At 36.9% G+C, this 22,924-nt stretch overlaps 2 protein-coding genes across 8 annotated transcripts in view; one reads left to right on the top strand and one right to left on the bottom strand.

Moving 5' to 3' along the window:
* Window positions 1-22,924, bottom strand: part of patj (PATJ crumbs cell polarity complex component) — a 115,870-nt gene that overhangs the window by 91,309 nt on the left and 1,637 nt on the right. For 4 of the 7 annotated variants that reach the window (XM_084116597.1, XM_084116602.1, XM_084116599.1 and 1 more), the window contains exons 4-12: window positions 22,700-22,878; window positions 18,076-18,249; window positions 16,897-17,039; window positions 15,559-15,739; window positions 7,551-7,679; window positions 2,447-2,683; window positions 1,159-1,261; window positions 966-1,054; window positions 549-690 (exon numbers count right to left, since the gene is read on the bottom strand). In XM_084116597.1, coding sequence (XP_083972723.1) covers window positions 549-690; window positions 966-1,054; window positions 1,159-1,261; window positions 2,447-2,683; window positions 7,551-7,679; window positions 15,559-15,739; window positions 16,897-17,039; window positions 18,076-18,249; window positions 22,700-22,878 — 1,377 coding nt within the window. The remainder of the gene's footprint in view (window positions 1-548; window positions 691-965; window positions 1,055-1,158; window positions 1,262-2,446; window positions 2,684-7,550; window positions 7,680-15,558; window positions 15,740-16,896; window positions 17,040-18,075; window positions 18,250-22,699; window positions 22,879-22,924) is intronic. The other 3 variants (XM_084116601.1, XM_084116600.1, XM_084116603.1) reach the window with 1 other exon arrangement.
* The window catches only part of tm2d1 (TM2 domain containing 1), a 14,453-nt gene continuing 14,385 nt past the window's right edge, over window positions 22,857-22,924 (top strand). The window contains exon 1 of the mRNA XM_084116605.1: window positions 22,857-22,924. This exon is cut by the window's right edge and continues 45 nt beyond it. The gene's annotated coding sequence lies outside the window, so the exon portion shown is untranslated.

Genomic DNA, 22,924 nt, shown 5'->3' with positions numbered 1-22,924 from the left:
ATTTTTATAATTAATATTCTAAATCTCTAATATATATGAAATATACATTTAATATACAACTAAATATTTATTTTTATTTGTACATTTTTTAAAGAAATTGATAATGTAGGGAAAGTTTTATTATTATTGAATTTATGCAGATTTAAATAAAAAATGTCCTGTTTTGATGCAATTTGAAAGCCCAATAATTTAACATTATTTCTTAAAAATGAACGGAATGCATAAAAGTGAAATTTAAATATTTAATATTAAATATAAATATTTGTGTTTTGATGCAACCTTTGATGCAATAACTTTACATATTATTTGTTTTCTTATAAATGAACAGAAAGTGTTAAAATTGAATTAAATATTTAATATTAAAATTTAAATATAATAGAAATATTTGTTTGAACTTCCAGTTTTGATGCAGTTTGAAAGGCCAATAATTTCACATATTATGTGTTTTCTTCAATTAATTAAATGTGTTACAATTAAATGTAAAATTTGATCATTTCGATTTTTTTCAATGTACAGATCTGATCCAAATTCCAAACATGTCACTTTACCTTTATCTAGCGATTTCTCTACGCCCGTTCTCTTGGGTGAGATGATCTTCCTAATGAGGGTAAGGTGTACGATATCGCCTGTCCGCTTCATTACCTCCAGGACTTCCTGGTTGGTGAATCCCTGAAGGTTCACGCCATCCAACTGTGCACACAGACACAAAGACAATCGAGAAGTCACTGTAGGCCCAGCTAACCGGGCTCTCCAATCCGCCTCACCGGGACTGATTAGCCTAGCGTGAGGCTGGGGAGAGCATGACAGCTGACCACGTCTACGCTCAAACCAGCTCTTATTAAACTGTGAATCGATGCAAGATGAAAGAGACGTCTCGCTTAGTTGGCGTCCTGTTCTGTCAGAGCGCTCGTACGGACACGGGGCTAATTAAGGTAGAGCTCATTAAAAAGTGATTAAGAACCCACTGCTATTATCCTGTCGTGGACATGGATTTTCCCGCTCTGCTCAGCGGCGCTGCCTGGAACCACGCTCTTCACGAAGACCCCCACCGCATCTGACATGCAACACAGACGAGAGATGCGAGTAAATAATAATTAACAGCAAACTGATTAGTAGTTGGGTTTCTGGGAAAAAAACAAGGCAAAATATGTTTCTTACCCTCAGTGGTTAAAGCGTTGTATCCGATTATAGAGATCCCAAGGCTCTGGCCCTCCTTCTTTTTTAAAGCAACTTCGTGGATTTCGTATCCCTCCAAATTCGGCTGCATAAATAACAGATCAGAGACTGACACTGTGTGTAGAAACAGTTTATAAACATTGTACATTTATGAGGTGAAGCTTATGAAAACATGTTCAGCCAAATTTGTACCCGCTCTTTCAATATATTTGTTTTTCCAATCTAATGGGAATCTACCTATCCATCTATCCATCAGGAATCTTATCCATCCATCCATCCATCCATCCATCCATCCAATCTACCAAGTCACGTTTATTTATATAGCACTTTTTACAATACAGATTGTTTCAAAGCAGCTTTACAGAGATGACAGGAAAATAAAGATCTAGAAAAAAATAGTGTCACAGTCCAGCTTAAGCAAGTTCAGTGATGTTTCATTTCTGTTGTAAAAATGTAGTTAATTTATATAAAGCCGCTTTGGAGAAAACCGTGATGTCATCTTCCAGCTCAGATCAGTTCTTATATAATGGTGTCAATGGAGGCAGATCAATAATATTGTTGAATATTAAGTGTCTAAGCAAGCCAAAAGCCAAAGGTGACAGTGGCAAGGAACCAAAACTCCATCAGGTGACAGAATGGAGCATAAAACCTTTAAAAAATATTTTTCTATCCATCCATCCATCCATCCATCCATCAGTTGTCTTTTTTTGCACTGTAACATTATTTTCATAAAAAAAAGCATGTTGTCCTTTAAATTCTCACTGCAGTAATACATCTGGATATTTTACTTGAACATTATTTCAATGATTATTTTACTGAATATTCTATATAGATTCTCATATCTCTTAATGGTGATTTTTATTATTGTAGTACAATGTTTTCTTTTTATTTAATACATTTTGTAAAAAAAAGTACATGTGGGAAAACTAATTTAATAAAATGTCATTTAAATACCTGTATATTTATTATGAAATATTTAAATTGTATTTTATTTGCATTACAGCAATAAGAATGTAGGTGAAAAGGTGCTTAACTGCTAATAAAAAAAATGGCGTGATAAAAAAAAGTAAGTTCAAAACATTATTATTATTTTTTTTAAATATATTGGGTATGGGGTAAAATATGATAGTTTTGTGAGAGTCTAAAATTCAATATTAAAATATTTAGTATAAAGATTGGTATTATGTGACATTGCACGGTAAAGCTAATCATCATAATAGCAATCAATCAACCATTCCCTGAGTAATTTTAAAGCTGGTGTTCTCCGTACCGTTTTGCTGCCCCTGCGGCCTGGCACGGGAGGTGGAGGTGGCAGGGAGGTGATGGGAGCTGTGGCAGGGGCAGGTGGAGGTGGAGGCTGGGCTTCCTCCAGCGGGTCTCGTGCGATCAGCATCCGCACATGGCTACCGCAGGACTGCAGCACCTTCACCACCTGCTCACTGGCCAGACCCCGAGTGTGCGTCTCACCGATCCGCAGGATGTAGTCACCTGTTCTCAGCCTCCCGTCCTGGGAGGGGTAAATGAGAGAATGGAGGAGGAAGTTGAAGTCATCATACATGAGGTGAATCTATCCATCCAAAAAAATAAAAAATAACTGAGTGCACCCCCTCCCCAAATTACTATCATGTAAAAAAGACAATATTGTAAAGCATCCAGATTGTAATTCCCATTATCGCTAAACACCCAAAAACTACACCTCAGACTCTACAAGTAGGCCTGTCACTTTACGTTCGAAAATCGATTGCACAATCGATCGGACCAGCCAACACAAGTTTCGAAAACGAAAATAGGGAATCGATTTTAACGGCTTCTCTCGGAGCGCGTCCAGCTCGTCACGATACGCCCGCAGCGAACACGCGTCACACAGCAACTGCAGGCTCTGACACACACACATAACAGCAGATTATACTTCTGCATAATGTTTCTCTTTTTACTACAAAACTGTGAATTCTGCCGGTATACATACACTCATGCATACAGAGACAGATTCAGATTCGGGCTACGCGTCTACAATCGCCTACATAGGCGAAATTTGTTTGACATTTCTAATCGTAAACACAGCCATGTTGAAGCCTGCAGTGATGTTGTTCATTGATGTTATGGCAGTCCACTCTGTTAATTGTTTTTCGAGAATGTTGCACTCCTGTTTGTCATTGTGCATGAAACTTCACGCCAATAAATCATCAGGAATATTGCTGACTTGTGCGCGTCTCAAGCGCCCTCTTAACGTTCGTCCTAATGCCTGTTAGTTGTCCGTGGATTTGCCCATATTTGGCGTTTAAAATGAAAACGTCTTTAGACATGGAAAATCGATTTTACAATCGATTCAATGAACACTTATGTCTCAAAAATCGAACAGGATTTTTTCACAAAAGTGACAGCCCTATCTACAAGTCTCAGTTAGTATGTTAAATGTTAAAGTTCATGGCAGTAAAATTAGAAAAAGACTATGTATGATATGTTTGGAAGGGTTGCCAGGAGAAAGCTTCTTCTGTTTAAAAAGAACATGGCAGCACGGCTTAGGTTTGCAAAGTTGCATCTGAACAAACCTAAAGACTTCTGAAACACTGTACTTTGAACAGATGAGGCCAAAGTGGAGATGTTTGGCCATAATGCGCAGCGCCACATTTGGCGAAAACCAAACAGCATAGCAGCACAAACACCTCATACCAACTGTCCATCACACGCATGATTTCTGGCTTGTTTTGCAGCCACAGGACCTGAGCACCTTGCAGTCATTGAGTTGACCATGAACACCTCTGTATTCCAAAGTATTCTAGAGTCAAATGTGAAGCCATCTGTCCGACAGCTAAAGCTTGGCCGATACTGGGCCATGCAACAGGATAATGATCACAAGCACACCGGCAAATCTATAACAGAATGGCTGAAAAAGAAAAGAATCAAGGTGTTTCACTGGCCCAATCAAAGTCCAGACCTCACCCCGACTGAAATCCGGTGGTGGGACTTTAAGAGAGCTGTGCATGAACAGATTCCCACAAAACTCAATGAACTGAAGCAACTTGTAAAGAAGAGCGGGCCAAAATTCAAAATTCATGTGTTGTTCTTCACCTTAATTTAAGACCTACAAAAGACCAGACGATTTTTTATCATGTCCTAATACGTAAAACCATAGAACTCAATCAGGGTGTACTTTCTATTTCACATGACTATATATTGTTAAAAATAATAAATAAATAAAAATAATAATAAAAAAGTAAATAAAAAAGTAAGTAAATAAATAAATAAATAAATAAATATATATATATATATACATACATACATACATACATACATACATACAATAATATAAAATTAAATGTCTCTATATTTCAATTTTATTAAAATGTAATTATATTAAACTAAATTGCATCTAAATGTTTAATAATATAATATGTTTAACAAAGTAATATTTACAGTTCTAACTGTATATTGAATTTAGCTATTGTTATTATATAGAAATACTACCATCCATATGACACATTTATGTTTAGATTTTATACTACTAGATTAGATACCAGCACAGACATAAACCCATTTTACCAGTTAACAATTGGAGTCCATATTATAAGTCATTTTCACCGGCCCCAAAGTATAATTTACCTCCCAAACGCAGGCCTGAGCCAAATCTCACATTTACAACCTAATTTGTTTCAATCATCCACAGGTGCAGGAGCCAAAAGTCTAACATCCACAATAACCGTGTCACTCTTACGTGGCCTTTCCTAACGGCCCTTTCCGGTCCGCTTGAGCTGCGAGACGTATTCTTCTTTCTAGGACTCTGGCAGACGGGCCAAATGAACGGCGAGAGGAAGGGGAGGACTAAAGAGTGATTACACAAAGCGCGGAGAGGAGAACAGCCGTCTTTGTGAAGCGCGAGACATGAAAGGCGTTTGATACATCAACTTGTTCAGGGAAAATCTCGGCAGCTTGTTCCTGCCACTGTGCTGGGGACAGCGGGGGTGCATTGAAGCCCACCGCAGCCATTAAAGGTTGAAATGGGAAACGCCAGGGATAACAAAGCCCTGATTTTGACAGCTTTTTTGGAGCATAAGATCCACTGATGTGTGAAATGCAAGCAATGTGCCTTTTGAACAAGAAGGGGTTTGTTGCCTGAGCTGTGGACACTGGGTGGGAGAGAAGAGGAGGTGTGTGTATATGTGTGTGTGAGGGGTCTAAACCAGGACAGGTTGTTTTCCAGTCTCTGTCCCTCCTGGCTAAGCATTGAAGAGAGTAAAGCTGACATCAGTAGGTGTGTATTGAACAATCTGCTTTTCAAGTTCCCACTTCAAAGGTTTTATAGAAGAAACGGACAGAAAAAAGTCTTCTAAATGGAATTACTGCAAACACAAACTGTACGCATCCTACCTTAAAAAGTTTCACTTTTGTATCGTGTAACTGTTCCCCCTAATGTTGACATTTAGTTAAACATTTATAACATACCAAACTGACAAAGAAAAGATGATAAAAGAAAAAAACACTCTGTTCGGGGTTTTGCCTTCAGAACTGCCCTAATTCTACATCGCATGCTGGAAACATTGGCATGATAGCATCACGCAGTTGCTGCAGATTTGTCGGCTGCACGTCCATGATGTGAATCTTCCGTTCCAGCACATCCCAAAGGTGCTCTATTGGATTGAGATCTGATAACTGTGGAGGCCATTTGAGTATGGACAAAGTATGTAATATATGTAAAAATATGTAATAGGAGTGAACAGTCTTTCTATTTCTATAGTCTTTGATATGGTGAACTCATTATCACAATCAAGAAACCAGTATGAGATGATTTGAGCTCTGTAACATGGTATATTATCCTGCTGGAATTAACCATCAGAAGATGGGTCCACTGTGGTCATTAAGGGATAGACATGGTCAGCAACAATACTGTAGGCTACTACAGTCGGCTGAGGCTTTTAAAAACAATGCTCAGTTGGTGCCAAGAAAATATATCCCCACACCATTACACCAGCAGCAGCCTGAACTGTTGATACTAGGCAGGATGGATCCATGCTTTCATGTTGTTTACACCAAATTCTGACCCGACCATCTGAATGTTGCAGCAGATATTGAGACTCATCAGAACAGGCAACCTTTTTCCAATCTTCTACAGTCCAATTTTGGTGAGACAGTGCACATTGTAGCCTCATTTTCCTGTTCTTGTCTGACAGGAGTGACACCGGTGTGTCTTCTGCTGCTGTAGCTCGTCTGCTTCAAGGTTGGACTTCCAGTTTGTTTAGAGATGCTCTTCTGCAGACCTCTGTTGTAATGAGTGGTTATTTGAGTTACTGTTGCCTTTCTATCAGCTTGAACCAGTCCGGCCATTCTCCTCTGGCATCAACAAGGCATTTTCACCCACAGAACTGCCGTTCACTGGATATTTTCTCTATTCCTGGCCATTCTCTGAAAACCCTAGAGATGGCTGTGTGTGAAAACCCCAGTAGATCAGCAGTTTCTGAAATAGCACCGTCTAGCACCAACAACCACGCCACATTCAAAATCACTTAAATCACCTTTCTTCCCCATTCTGAAGCTCAGTTTGAACTTCTTCAGCAGATCGGACAACATGCCCAAATGCATTGAGTTGCTGCCATGTGATTGGCTGATTTGCGTCAACATGCAGTTGAACAGATGTTAATAAAGTGGCCAGCAAATGTGTGTAATGTGAGTAAATAGGATTCCTTGGCAAAAATACGAAATAATTTTGTTTCACCGAAAACTGATTTGCACTAATTCAGTCAATTATGTTAACAAATCATTCACCATGATTTTTTCAGTCACATCTAAAAGTTAAAACAATTCAGTAAAATTCATGAACAAATTGTTCAGAGAAAGAGAGAAAGTTGCCTGTGAGACTGATTTACAACCAATTCATGTTGCTCTGCACAAGTTCATGAATCAAACTAAGATTAAATAAAAATAATGAGTTCAGTAAGTTGTTGGCTCAGTCCGGTTTTGTAAATTAGTTCACCTGATTCATTAAAAATTCATTCACAAATCAGACATTGCTATTCTAAAAAAGAACATTCTTAGTATTAATCAACATGATTTATTCATGACCAAAAGAGGGTTCAATGAGTCAATGAGACACATTCAGTTTGATGTAAGAACAAATTGCTCAAATGAATATAAATCATTTCTAAGATCTGAGGGGGAAAAAATTAACAGTGCAATGAGTCAGTAAGTGGTTGGTTCAGTCTGCATCATGAACAAATCGTTCAGGCCAGTTTTGTGAATCAGTTCACCTAATTCGTTAAAAAACAACTCTGAATCTGAAACTACTGAATCATTATATATTAACACAACTTAATGGTTCAGAAATTACCCATAATTTTCCCCAAAGTGCATTGAATAAACACGTAGCATGCGCAAAGACAAACCTTATGGGCCACACTGTCTGGCACCACGGTCCTGACCACCATTCCGGTTCCCTTGGCTCCAACAATACCAAATCCCAGGCCGGTTCCATCGTTCACCAGCTCGATCTCCTCCACGTGTCCCCACTGATCCTGCAAAGACACACACAGGGGACAGTCTTCAATCCATTGTCTTGGCTGACACATTTAGAGGTCAGTGAGCATCAGTCATAATTTACTTTGAGCCACAAAACCGTCTACTTAAAGAATAAAGATCCATTCAATCACCTTTGATTGTCCAAATATGGAGCGATTGCCGACCCAAGACCTGTGACTACATCCTGCGGCGGAGTCGTAATAGGGCACAAAATGCTAATGAACGTGTTAACGGTGTGATCCTGCAGTGGCTGATCAATGTCAGGGTCAGGAAAGCCCACGAGAGTCTTTGTGATCTCACGTCAGCCGTGCTCCTAATCACCCAAGTCTCCTTGGGCTCATATAAAGGACCTGCAATCAGTACATTTCTGTTCTCTTATTACCAGGCCGTTATCTGCCGTCTGACTACCTCTGCAATTTTCTCACTATCTAATGAAACACCTCCTCTGCCGTTCGCTCAGTCGCTCTTTCGAAACAAAGCTTTAGACTAGCGCTCATCCCGCGGTGAGGAGAAAAAAAACCATTTCGGAGATAAGAAGTCCCTTTCTGACTTTTCAGAGACTTGAACTCACTCTGGTTAAAATTCACCTCTTTTAAGTTCAGTGGAGATTGGTTTGGAGGAAGGTGAACAAGAAAACAAGTTTGACCGAATTTGCTTTCTTTACACACATTAATTCAGGGGGAAAATATTACATAAGCTTTGCGCAGAACACACCTGGCAATTTCCTAGTAAGTCTATTGCAGGATTAAAACAGCAAATTTTAATATATTCCAAGTCAAGTCACCTTCATTTATATAGCAATTTTAACCATATAGATTGTTTCAAAGCAGCTTTACAGTGATAATAGAAAATTAAAGTAACAGATTGTTTTGGCTTTACAGCAGCTCTAGAATAATGTTACTGTCCAGCTAAAGTTAGTTTTGATTGATTGACTTACGTTGCAAAGATCATTAGTTATTAACTTAGGGGCCGCTTACACGACACCCTTAAAGCGCTCCAGCCCGCTAATCCGCACAACAACAGTGCCTGGCGGCTTGAGAACGCAAACCTGGAAACAGGTTCCAAGGTGCAAGCGTTGAAAAACTTTGAAAAACGTTATTAAACTGACAGAGTGTGTCTGCTTCCCGGACAATGTTAGGAAGACTTTTCCAAAGTTTTGGTGCTAAATAGGAAAAGGATCTACCGCCAGCAGTCGTTTTTGATATTCTAGGTATTATCAACTGGCCGGAATTTTGAGATCGCAATAGACGTGAAGGACTATAACGCGTTAAGAGCTCGCTCAAGTAATGGGGAGCTAAACCATTTAGTGCTTTGTAAGAAATCAGAAATATTTTAAAATGTATACAATTAATAGTTTAAAAGGGAGCCAATGCAGTGTTGACAGAACCGGGCTAATATGGTCATACGTCCTGGTTCTGGTAAGAACTCGAGCTGCTGCGTTTTGGACCAGCTGTAGTTTGTTTATTAAGCGTGCGGGGCAACCACCCATAATAGCATTACAATAATCTAGCCTTGATAACATGAACGCATTAACTCACAACTTCCGTATTTGTGACCGGAAATACGCAATCGTCGTGGTAATCTTCTTCCGCACCGGTCAGAACAAATGGCGCAAGCAATGAGCAAGAGTTATTGTAGCGTATCGGGCTGTTTTTGTTATTCCCAAAAGCAGCCATATCTGTCGGTTTCATTCCTTCCCTCAGTTCCCTGTTAATGATGAAGTTCGACGGAAATGGATTCAGGCTATCCGGCGGGATGTTATTGATCCTGTGACGATCTTTTCTCCTTCTCATGTCACCATTCACTAACGCGCCATTGCGTGTGTGTGACGCTCTAAATGTTAATTTTATTTTCTTTAGCCTTTTTGCCTTTGATTTATGTATTATGAAGTAGCTCCCCCTCTTTGTTTTTTTTTTTTGTTGTTGTTGTTTTCTGCTTGGTTAATACTTTTTTGTATATTGGCAACATTTGTATACACATATATATTTTCTTTCCCCTACGAGAGTTTTGTATGTTTTTTTTATATTTTTTTTTCTCAAAAAATAAAAATAAATAAATTCACTAACGCGCCAGCTCAAGTTCAACTTTATTAAGATCCCTTGCGGGCAATTTGTATGCAGCGTAGTAGAAACATAAAATATAGACCACAATATAAAACAAATTAAATAAGAACACACAACAGTAGGCTGCATATACATTTAAAATACTAATATTTACCATTCTGAGTATTTAACAATCTGATTGCACAAGGGACAAATTAATATTTGTATTGTTTTTCATCTTTTGTAGTCTAGCGAGAGCAGAATAGAGAACCTTGAGTGCAAAAAAAAAGGTCACTACCTAAGAGCATGATTAAGGACTAAATATTTATAACTTTCCACACACTCCACCTTCTCACCTTTAATGAACGTATACTGGGAAGAATGAGCTTCAGTTCTGAAATCAATAGTCATATCTTTGGTCTTACATTCAGATACATTCAGCTGCAGACAAGCATCACCACACCATTTTACAAAGTCATCAACAACTGGACCATGACAAGTTAAATTTTTTTCGAAGTTGTAAAGACTCTCTGATCCATTTTCTCTTGCCTGGGTATGTTTTTCTGATATGTTGACGCTTGACAGGAACTCCGATTCCACAACGATTATGTATTTCCGGATATAGTGTGAGAAAGGTCTATTGTTCCGCATTTGACATTGAAAGCATATGTCGTAATTTAGATATATTTTTAAGATGGAAGAATGCGGTTTTACAGATACTAGAAACGTGACTTTCAAATGAAAGATTGTTATCAAAGAGCACACCCAGGTTCCTAACCGACGACAAACTGATTCCACACTGATGACCCAAACATAAGAAATACAGCTAAAACAAACAGACATATTTCCTTCAGGCAGAAGTTGGCATAACATCTATTTGTTATAAAGTTGAAAATGGGTATGCACCTTTTTTGGGGCAAAAAGTATGTTTTCAATGTTTTCAACCCTTTCTGACCAATGAATGTCCATGACCAGACATATGTCTTGCAATTATGCAACTTAAAGGGTTAGTTCACCCAAAAATTAAAATTCGGTCATCATTTACTCACCCTTACATTGTTCCAACCCTGTATGAAACCAGACAGTTGACGGTAGCCATTGACTTCCACAGTAGGAAAAAATATATATGAATGTATATGAAAATCAATGGCTACCGTCAACTCTCTGGTTACCAGCATTCTTCAAAATATCTTCTTTTGTGTTCAACAGAAGAAAGAAACTCATACAAGTTTGGAACAACTTGAGGGTGAGTAAATTATAAATTAAATTTTTGGGTGAACTATCTCTTTAAATTATACTTCTTTGAGCTAGTCCCTAGAACAGACCGGACAATCATATAGTAAATCTGTTGCAGAATTAAAACAGCAAATTTGAATATGTTCCCCACTGATGTCCCAAACATAAGAAGTACAGCTACATTTCTTTCCACAAACAGCCGCATTTCCTTCAGGGAAAAGGCTTACATAAACATCTATACGTTAGCGACCTATAATGAGAAAGCCGGAAAACATCTCCGTTGGGAAAAGGCTTGGATGTTATTCCTCCAGTAGTGGGAATCCCAGAGCAGAGTATCACAAGTCTGGCCTCCATGAAACTTTCCAATAGAGTAAAATTAGGATTCAAGATATTTTCAAGGCCTTTGGATGTCTGTGTCTACAGAGAGATAGAAGGGTAGGGGAAGTGAGGAAAAATATACCTCTGCTTCATTTGCTCCTGCTTTCCTCCATTTAAGGAACGGAGCAGTGGTCCCTTGGGGTCTGAGCAATCTTAAACAGATAAATATTTTCTCAGCTTTAAACGATAAGAGAATAGATTGAAATGGAAAGTAGAGCTGTAGCGGTGCGTCGATGACGTCGACGCGTCGACGCCAAAATTACGTCGACGTCATATTTTTTGCGTCGACGCTTCTTTATTTATTATCTATTTATTTTTTTGCACCATTCCCGGAGGTACAGCTCGCCACACACACACCGCCCGCCGTGTTATTCTGCCATGTTTTCTCCCTTTCTTTCCAAACCGCGACAAACGCCAGTCTCCTTTCTCTGCAGAATGCCACAAATCCGCTCAACCAATCACAGCGCACCATTCCACGCATTGTAAACAGTAACGGTGGCGCTCTGACACCCGGCATCCTAGTTTTCCTTATCTACTTTGCACTTTTTGATCAACAAACAAACAAAAAAAATTATACATTGATGAACCTGTGGTGGATTCTGCCGTAGGGAAGAAAGGTAAGCCATCGAAATCTAATCATTTACGTGAGGAGATTAAGAAGATGAGGCACGCGGGAGGAAGAGAAATGCCGACTGATGCTTGTTCTCACACGACAGCGTCAAACTTCTGTCGAATGCTGACACGTTAACCCCAGGGGATCTTTTAAAAAACTTTCAATTCTTGTACTCAAAGTCAACGAAAACCGAGCAGGACCTAAGCCATTTTACAGCTGATCGCCGTCAAAAAAGAAGGTCGCCGTCGTTTAGAAGGTATTTCTAGCGATGGCTGATTGAATGTAGCATATGTTTAGTCCAGATTAGTATTGACCGAGTTCAGAGGCTGTCATATGTGGATCAACTTACTTTGTTGTGTATTTTCAACAGTTTCAATGTGAAAAATAACTTTTATATTGATTCAATGGATTAATTGCATGAAAAAAAAAGGATTTATCACATTTATACTATATTATTCAGAAGTAAACATTGTAGCTGACAGTGTGTTTATGTCAGAATGTTTATTTTTAAACCACAACCTTCTAAGTGCTTCTTTTACCAATATATTTAACATATCTTTTGCATTTCTCATCCAAACAACGTCAAACTTGGCACTGCACTTACTCGTGCCCAGACAGCTGTCGAGTTTGAAATCCATCGGAGTAACGGCTCGACAGAGATATGCGAATAACAGACAGGATAAATAATTCCAATTAGTCGTTAGATTAGTCGACTAATCGATAAAATAATCGCCCGACTAATCGTTTAATTAATAATCGTTTACCCCAGCCCTAATGGAAAGGAAGGTGGGGGTCTGTTTGAATACGGGGTTAGCGAGAGGACATAATACATGCTTTCGGAGTGACGTCTTCATTGCTAAGCTTTTAAGCCGACATATGATGATTGATATTAGCAATACCCAAGTTTCAGATTGACAGGTATTTAAACGTAATAACAAAATACGCGCTTGGAGTTTTACTTAACAAGGGTTTAAATTTTAAGTGATTGAAAAGAGAGAATCTCATGGAAATGTCCAAGACACCTAAAACTGACAGACTAAATCCAGAAAAACTGCGGCAACATCTCCAAGACACTTGAAGAAACTTTCCTGCAAAGCTACAGTACTGTGAAAAGTTTTAGGCACTTGTGTAAAAATACTGCAAAGTGAGGATGCTTTCAAAAATAATGTCATAGTAAATTGGTCAATTTTATTTACAATTAATGGCAAAAGGAATGTTTGAAAATGTAAACTGATATCTCCTACTGACACACACACACACATATACACACACACACACACACATATACATATATATTATATATACATATACATATGTGTGTGTGTGTGTGTCAGTAGGAGATATCAGTTTAAATTATGTAAACTGAGATATCAGTCTGAGATATATATATAAAAAAGAGACTATTAGAATTGTGAATTATTGCGATTTAATGATTAATTGTCAGGGGATATTATATATATATATATATATATATATACACACACATACATACATACATATATACATACATACATATATATGTATAGATTTATTTATATTGTTATATTATATTATATATTATATTTATATTATTATATTTATATTTATAGATATTTATAGATTTATTTATATATAAAAAGATTTATTTATATATAAATAACAAAAAAAATTATATTATAAAACTGAAATAAAACAATTCGTTTTAAACAGCATCAACTTAAACGTGGGAAAACAAATTCTACAAATATGTATTAATTAGGACTGAGTGTTGATTCAAAATCTTAAATGATTAACAAGACTATGAGAATTAATTAATCAAAATCACAATAATTCACTCTTTTATATATATATATATATATATATATATATATCTCGATATAGATAAATAATAAATAAATACAATTAATTTGTTATTTAAATAAAAACAAATATATTTATTTAAATATTATTAGTTTAAAAAGATGCAATAACATTTAAATTAGTGTAAATTAAATGTGTACAATACTATGAATATGTATAAATTATATAAATACATTTTGAGTATTTAATCAATCAATTCAAAATCTTAATTTACATGATAAAACTATGATAATTAATCAATCACAATTCTAAATAAATAAATATATATATGTAATGTATTATAAATATATGCAAAATGTTAAATAATATATACATGTATACATTTAATGATTATTATCAAAAAATATGGTTTTGTTTCCTTTAAGAAAAACTTTTTGAATTTGAGTTGAAGCATTACCTGGACATTCACCCAAAAGGGAAAAAACTAAAAAAAATGTAACCACCAAAATCACATCTTGGCAATGCTTCCTGTACCCTCCACTGCCTTCTGCCTTTACGGTGTCGAGTCATGTTTGTGATAAAGCCTATTTTATTTTTATCGCAACAAACAGCAAACAGACACTCAATCTGACTTATAAACAAGTTCAGTGACACAGACTACTTGTTGACATCTGGTGACAGATGAAAACCAGACTTTTGCTCCATTAAACACAATCCCGAGTGAAACAGCACATGAATTAAACCGAAGTCTGGTTTCGATATGCAGAACATGGCCTTGAATTAAGAATATTAAACATTTCAAATTGAAAAAATAAGCATCGACAGAGCAGAAATATACACAACCTGGCTTGCAACGCAAAGACCAAATCAAAACTAATGTGATTTTTTCCAGCATGAGGAACTCGCTTTGTGTGCATTCGCCATTAATTTGAGAAGTTTGAGGTACTTAATTAAAGTAGACGAGAGGGAAGCGTTGTGTTTATTGTTGAAGGCTTAGGTTAATGCAGTTCATCTACTGGCTGTTGGTCTTTTCCAGTCTCATTTTCTCCTCTTCCAATGATAGAAAGGTCTTTTCGGATGAACCCGAGAAAGTTTATGCAGTTCGTTCTTCTTCTGTCTTTGGTTTAGAGACGCTCCGGTTATAACAGGATGTTTTAAGGGCTTTATTTTCCTGAGGATCACATTGTAATAATGGGAACAGGACAAATAAACAGGCTCTTAGCTTAGGCCGAATTGCTGTTTATACCTCAGGCAGGTTAAATCAAAATGCTTAAGCAATTTGTTATACATTCTGCCGCTGGATTTGATAATCTGTATATGTTAGTGCAAATGGTCGAAATTAAACCATCACCAATATAAACTAAGCTCAGTTTGTTCGGCCTCAGGAAATATTGGGCTTCTTAAATAAGTGACATGAAAACCATGCTAAAGCCAAAAATGACATCTGCACCTCATGAATGCTTTTGAAAATGTATCTGAAATCTTACCAAAGAAACTAAATGATTTACTGCTAATACCTAAAGTATGTTTCTAAGTCGTCGTTTCAAGCCCAAATGCTGAAGTTTTTCCAAGTTAATGATAGTTTGAAGTGATCACAGGCCACAATTTGGAGTTTTTTAATCAAATATGGTGACTGTTTGACATCATGATGTTCAGTCATGAGACTGAGTCTCAGTCATGAGACAATGGAATTTGATGACATATTTGACAACAAGTGCCATAGATGCCATATTTGATTAGAAATTTGGCAAGCTAATTTCAAAGTAGCTTCCACAACCGCCGAAGAACTATGAGAGATACTAGTTATAGTTAAATATGTGGACGTACCGTCTGAACGGGTCCAGATGTGGAGAGAAGGGGTTTGGCCGCGGCGTCTCTGGCCACCACCAGCTCCACTCGGTCTCTCTGTTGCTGGAGGAGAGCGATGGCCTGCTGCTGCGTCACGCTCTGATCCAGAGGAATCCCATTAATCGCAAGAATCTGATCGTTCTCCTGCAGTCTTCCATCCCTGGAGATAAGAATTATCACAGTTTAACTTGCCAGTCAAAATACCAGTAATAATACTAAAAAAACACACACACAATTACTACTTTATTTATTCTTTTACATTAACCAATTCATCCAATAAATAAATAAGTTTAAATATTTATATGATGATGATTATTATTATTAATATTATTATTTTTGTTATTATAACTTGTATTATTATTATCATCTCTATATCATAACCATATTGTTATTACTATCTATTTAATTTAATAAATAAACCAATAACATCAATAAGGAATATTTTTTTAAATATTATTTTCATCCATTATCCAAGTCATCCCGTAAAATAAAAAGTATATTATTATTATTATTTATTAACTATTTTAAAATGTTTTTATGATGATGATTATTATTAATGTTTTTATTATTATAACTGTTATTATTATTACTATCATCTCCATATTATTATTATCCATACTGTTATTTTCTATTTAATTAATTTTATTTAATAAATAAACCAATAACATCAATAAGGAGCACTATTACAATTATTATTTTCATCCATTATCCAACTCATCCCGCAAAATATTCTTCTTATTATTATTATTATTCATTAACTAATTTAAAAAGTTTTAATGATGATGATGATGATTCATATTATTTTTATTATCATAATTGTTATTATTCTTATTCTTATTATTATCTCCATATTATTATCCATACTGTTATTATTTTCTATTTAATTTATTTTACTTAATAAATAAATACTAATTACATCAATAGGAATATTATAATTATTATCATCCATTGTCCAACTTATGCCATAAAGTAAAAAGTTTATTATTTTATTTATATTATTATTTTATCCATCATCCAATGAATCCAGTCAACCAATTAATCAATCTTATTACTATCCATCTCATCTAAATTAAAATAAGTAAATAAATAAATGTATTATTATCATGCTAATTCATAATTAGGCACAATTTATATTTTATTAGTTTTACAAAACTAATTAAAAAAATGCATGCATCTATGCCTTCTAATCAAGCAGATTTTAAGACAAAACAACTCATTGCAATTGCAAAAAGGAGGAGCTAAATAGAAAATTATCTAAAACAACATAAAAGATATTTGAAGAAAATACGATATATGAATAAAGCAGAGAGGTCTCACCTGTCTGCGACACTCCCTGGTTGCACCTGTCTGACGAACACACCATGGCCGCCCACCCCCTCTGGTCTCAGGCCCACCACACTGAAACCCAGACCTCCAGATAACGGCTTCTGCAGGCTGATGAGCTCCGCCCTCCGGCCCTGCTTTAAAGAACACAGAGACCAAATTAATACAGATGAGAATGCACCATCCATACTAACTGGTGGAACCTGAGCGGAAGAAGTGGGACTTTTCACCTACTGTGTACTACAACTATAGCCGCTTTCCGACTGGAGGAACCTTTTCACAGTTCCTAGAACTATTGGCTAAAGTACCCGGATGTCGGCGTGTTCGCACCGCAGGAACTAGGAACGATTTTAGTTCTAGGAACTCCATTTGTAGGAACTAATTTGGGTCCTACTTCAGAGTAGGGTCTAAACCAGCACTATAGGAACTATCCGTGACGTTAGTGTACGCTGATTGACCGAACGCACGCGGAACACCAGCACCCGCCATTTTTAAAACAGCTAGAATGTAAACACACAGATTATAGCCTATATATTTACTCCATAAACTAACTATACAAACATGGAAAACAGTGATAGAGGGGTCTCTAAACCTTTATGCTGAAGAGAAAATCCAACGCAACTTTGAGGGGACCAAGCCAAACATGATTATGTTTATCTGCCCAGCTAGCAACACTGGACATCAACCACACGGCATAGGCTTTTTTCATATACTGTCTACTTTCTATAACAGTTCTATCTAATAAGATATTAAACAGTACTGTTAGACAGATTGCTAACTAATAAACACAGAGAATGCGAGCATTGTTTGCTCTGGCGTTCTCAGCGCCGCCAAAATAAAGGTCCGTCGCGCCGTCAAAATAAAAGTCACCGTGCTTGCGTCACTCCCTTACCCCTCCTACCATTTCCTATGGCCACTTGGCCAGTGCGAACGCAAACAGCAAAACCGAGTTTGGGGGAGAGTAGTTCTTAGAACTGTTTAGAAGTGGACAGTTCCTAGAACTAAGTTCCTATAACTACTTGGTCGGAAAGCGGCTTATATATATGCACATAGTACTCTTTTGCGCATACTATAGAGTAGGGAATTAGTTGATTTTAGAAGTGTGCATTTTCAACAAAAACAATGTTTATGCAGAGAAAAATGACACGAAAGATATCGCTGCTGCATGCTCACCTTTGCTGCTGCATGCATCCATCTCTGAAGCTGCTCAGAAGAGGCGTTAGTTGAAGCTGTTCCATTGGACACCACGGATCCCAGGCTACTGGACGGACGGCTGGCACTGACGATCAGCTGCCCCTTTCTGGAGAAACTGAACTCACTGCATGTGTCCGGAGGCAAGCTGTTTAACTGCAAAGCAGAGCGCACGGTCAGATCCAAAGATATATGGAAAAGAAATTTAATAAATATAATAATAATAATATTTCCACAACTACAAGTGTTATTGTTATCCATTAAGTGCTATTATTGTCCATTATTAATAATAATAATAATAAAACAAATCAAATTTAAAAATTAAATAATATTTTTTTTAATCAATTGTTCCATTAATGAATTTGTTTGAAATATATTTGAAAAATACTACTACTTCTAATACTACTGATATGTAGACAAATATAAATTTTGCCCATTTATGAATTTGTCTCAAAACATCTGTTTAGCGGAGAGGCCCTTATAAAGAAAGAAAGAAAGAAAGAAAGAAAGAAAGAAAGAAAGAAAGAAAGAAAAAGAAAGAGAAAAAGAGAAAAAGAAAGAAAGAAAGAAAAAAGAAGAGAGAAAAAGTAAGAAAGAAAGAGAAGAAAACAAAGAAAAAGATAAAGAATAAACATTTGTTTGAAATACATTTGAAAAATACTACTAATAATAAAATAATGCAAATATAATAATAGTAGCAATAATTACAGTTGTATTATTATTATAAAATATATTTCAAACAAATTCATAAACAGGCACAATTAAATTACTATTAATAATAATAATAATAATAATAATTATTATTTTTATTAATGGATGAGTTGTAATAAATACTTAAATGTTTCATATATATATATATATATATATAAATAAATAAGGGTAAATATGATCAAAAATGGCTGTAAAAAATAAATCTGCATCGTTTATCCTTTTGATCTTTCATTCAAAAAATACGCAAAAATCTAACCTTTCATTGAAGTAAAAGAATTGAAAGTGGGGGTAAATCACATTATAAAATAAATGTTTTTCTCTAAAACACGCTGGCCATAATTATTGCCTCCCTGTTATTAAATACTTCTTGCAATCTCCTTTTGCCAAGATAACAGATCTGAGTCTTCTCCTATAATGCCGGATGAGTTTGGAGAACACCTGACAAGAGATCAGAGACCATTCCTCCATACAGAATCTCTCCAGATCCTTTAGATTCACAAGTTCATGTTGGTGCTTCTTCTGTTCAGTTCACCCCACTCATTTTCTATAGTGTTCAGTTTAGGGGACTGGGACGGTCAATGCAGAAGCTTCATTTTGTGCTCAGTTACCCATTTTTGTGTTGATTTTGATGTTTGTTTTGGACCGTTGTCCTGATGCAAGATCCAACCACGGCCCATTGTAAGATTTCTAGCAGAGGCAGACAGGTTTTGATTTTTTATCTGTTGGTATTTGCTAGAATCCATAATACCATGTATCTGAACAAGATGTCCAGGACCTCCAGCAGAAAAATAGGCCCACAACATATAAGATCCAGCAGTGTATTTAACCGTAGGCATGGGGTACTTTTTATCCCTGTTTGCACCAAACACATCTGGTGGGTTTGCTGCCAAAAAGCCCTTTTTTTGTTTCATCTGACCACAGAATCCGGTCCCTTTTGAAGATCCAGTCGTGTCTGACAACTGAATATGCTGGAGTTTATTTTTGGAGGAGCGAGGAGGATTTTTCTTGAAACACTCCCAAACAACATGTGGTTGTGTAAGGGTTGTTTGCTAAAAAAATTTTAGGCTTTCTGACCCCCAAGACTCAAGTAATCTCTGCAATTCTCCATCTGTGATCCTTGGAGAGTCTTTGGCCACTCAAACTTTCCTCCTCACCGTCCATTAAGACAATATAGACACACGTCCTCTTCCTGGCAGATTCATAACATCTTTAGTTGATTATAACTTCTTAATTATTGCCCTGATGGTCAAAATGGGGATTTTCAATTCTTTAGCTATTTTCTTACATCCACTTTCTATTTTGTGATGCTCAACAATCTTTTGATGCACATCAGAACTATTTTCTTCGGTTTTACTCATTGTGATGGATGATTAAAGAAATTTGGCCTTTGTGTAGTCGTCATATTTAAACTCCTGTGAAACAAGAAGTCATAGCTGGACAATTTCATGTTCCTAGTCACCCTGGTGTGCTAAATAAAGGTAAATATTAATGGGAATATACTTCAGAGATATTTTACTCGTAAAAAATTCAAGGGGTGCCAATAATTGTGGCCGACGTGTTTTGGAGAAAACCATTTATTTCATAATGTGATTTCCTCCCCACTTTCAATTCTTTTACTTCAATGAAAGGTTAGATTTTTGCCAATTTTTTGAATGAAAGATCAAAAGGATAAACAATGCAGATTTATTTTTTTACAGCCATTTTTGATCATATTTACCAGGGGTGCCATTAATTCTGTCCACCACTGTGTGTATATATATATATATATATATATATTACTGTTCATCCCAAAGATAACAACCCACAGAGGAGCAACCATGTCCTACAGGCAGAGAAAAGGAAGGAAAAAATAAAAAGTGGAAAAATCAATAGATTCCTCTACAGTATTCGCTAGTCCCCAACAGGTAATGTATTAATGACCTTTAGACTCTTACTGTGGGAACTTATCAGTCTTGTGCTTATTTAGTCCGGGCTGACAGAGCAGGTTCCAGCCTATTTCATCGATACATCTCCGACAAGGCAGTTACTCAAACTGAGACAGTGGATATTAAGGCTTGATAGAAACTCCGACTGTTGCCCGCCTCGACATACTTGATAGGTTTTTCACCTGACGCATTCATAGGCGCACGTCTGACCTTCCCAGCACTTAGAATATGAAGGCGAGCTTCCGTTATTGCCATTATCTTAATTTGGTGTGCGGATTGTTTATTGTAAAGAGGTTTCTTGTGTCAATAAAAACTCAGACTGAATACAAATAGGGACGAGGGACTTTCAGCATGCCGAGTATGCGGTAGAGAAACACATGGTCACCGGCCTGCATTCTGGGATGGATGCAAAATAAACATGTTCGATCTTAAAAGTTGTTTGAGTCTAACTAAATAATGTGATTTTAGCCTGATTTGGCATCATGAATACACATTAATACTGATATTTTATCTGATCTTGGAAATTCTTTACAATTTTGATGAACTGAAACATGAGGACTGCTTATCACTTTCATCAATAATACTGATGCGCAAAATGAAGAACAAAGACGCAGCAGCTCATTTCCATAACTGACCAACAGAATCTACCAAGAGCAGCGCAAAATAGCGTAGGGTCACAAACAAGCAGAGCTGTTTATAATCAGGTGAATGTGATCTACAAACAATAAACACAGCAAATTAAAAAATAACATGGCTCAACAGACGATATGTTCAGAAAACATCTTGTCGCAAGTCCAGACGACAACATTGTCAAAACAATCACGGTTCACACGGATCCGCGAAAACAACTGAGACGCTGTATTCTGCTGCCAGGCCAGTAGTTGGCGATGTCACTTTATAATGAAACGCATGCACCTATAGACTGAACACGTAATACACGTCATGACGTCACCGTTTTCACGAATTCACGTTTTTGTAGTTTTCACAGAGACGATAACAGTATCGTTTTCAAAAAACTTGCACTTTGAAACACGTTTTTTAAAAGTTTGTCATGTAAATGAACGGTCAAAACTCATAAAATGTTTTCTGTTTTTAGTTGGAAACGGAGTCGTGTAAACGGCCCCTAAATGAACACGAGTGGAGAAAATTCGTCCTCTGCGGTGCCTTCTACAGCAACTAGCGAAGCATGTCAAGCGCAAAATGAGTAAATTGACTATCACAAACCTTAGCAAACCAAACCACGCAACGTGATTTATTTACATACTCTCCTCCCATAAATGTTGCGTCTGAAAGGGAAACTTATGTCCTCATCTCATATATGCAACGCCTGAGATTCACAACAACCTGCTAATGCCTTGTTGACAAGTTTGGGTAAGGGCAAAACGCACAAGATGTAGTACCTTCACTGCCCTGTAGATGGCGCTTGTTTTGTAGCAGAAATAAACTGTGCCATGCAAAATGTACCTAATCGCATTACTCATTACAAATATTTTGGAGTAAAGAGTACATATACTTATTCAAAAATGTAGTCAAGCAGAGAGTTGCTAATATCTTTGATATTAAGTAAAACTACAAAGTAGCTAAAAAGACACTTAAGTACAGTTACTAATTCCATTTAGACCCAGTCTCAATTGGTGCACTTGCACATGTAAGGTGTCCCATTTGTCATTTTAGCTTTCAGAAGGGTGCTGATATGTGCCCTTGATGCACACTTTTGCAAAGCCCACAAGCTCGACCGTCAAAGCGACATTACGTTACGGAAATGCGGACTCAGAGGAAGATCACAAGGGCTTAGGGCTCCATGTAGGACAGGGCCTTACTCAAATACTTTACACCACTGAAATCTTGCCAGTAGTTCTTTTAAACGGTAAATATACAGACACAAATAAACAAGTAGTTTGTGGCCTTGGAGCTCACAGTAGGAGTGTCTTTGAAGGTTTATACGCTAATGTATGTTGTGCAAGTCTGACCTGGTCTTTCAGCTGTTTGACGGAGTGTTGCAGGGTGAGGATGTGGCCGAACAGAGGGCTCTGCAGGGCTTCCTTCAGCGTGCCGAGCCTGTCGCTGTGGGTCCACTCTTCTCTCTGCACCAGCTTGGACTGCAGCCTTTCCAAGGCCTGGAGCACCTGCTGCCGCTCGGAAGCAGACACTGAGAACACACACAGTCAAGATATTAACCATGCAAAGAAGGATTA

Source organism: Abramis brama (genome assembly GCF_963993115.1).
Source record: "Abramis brama genome assembly, chromosome: 6".
Taxonomy (NCBI): Eukaryota; Metazoa; Chordata; class Actinopteri; order Cypriniformes; family Leuciscidae; genus Abramis; species Abramis brama.
Note: the sequence above shows the minus strand (reverse complement) of the source record. Positions and strands in the feature narration are given on the sequence as shown.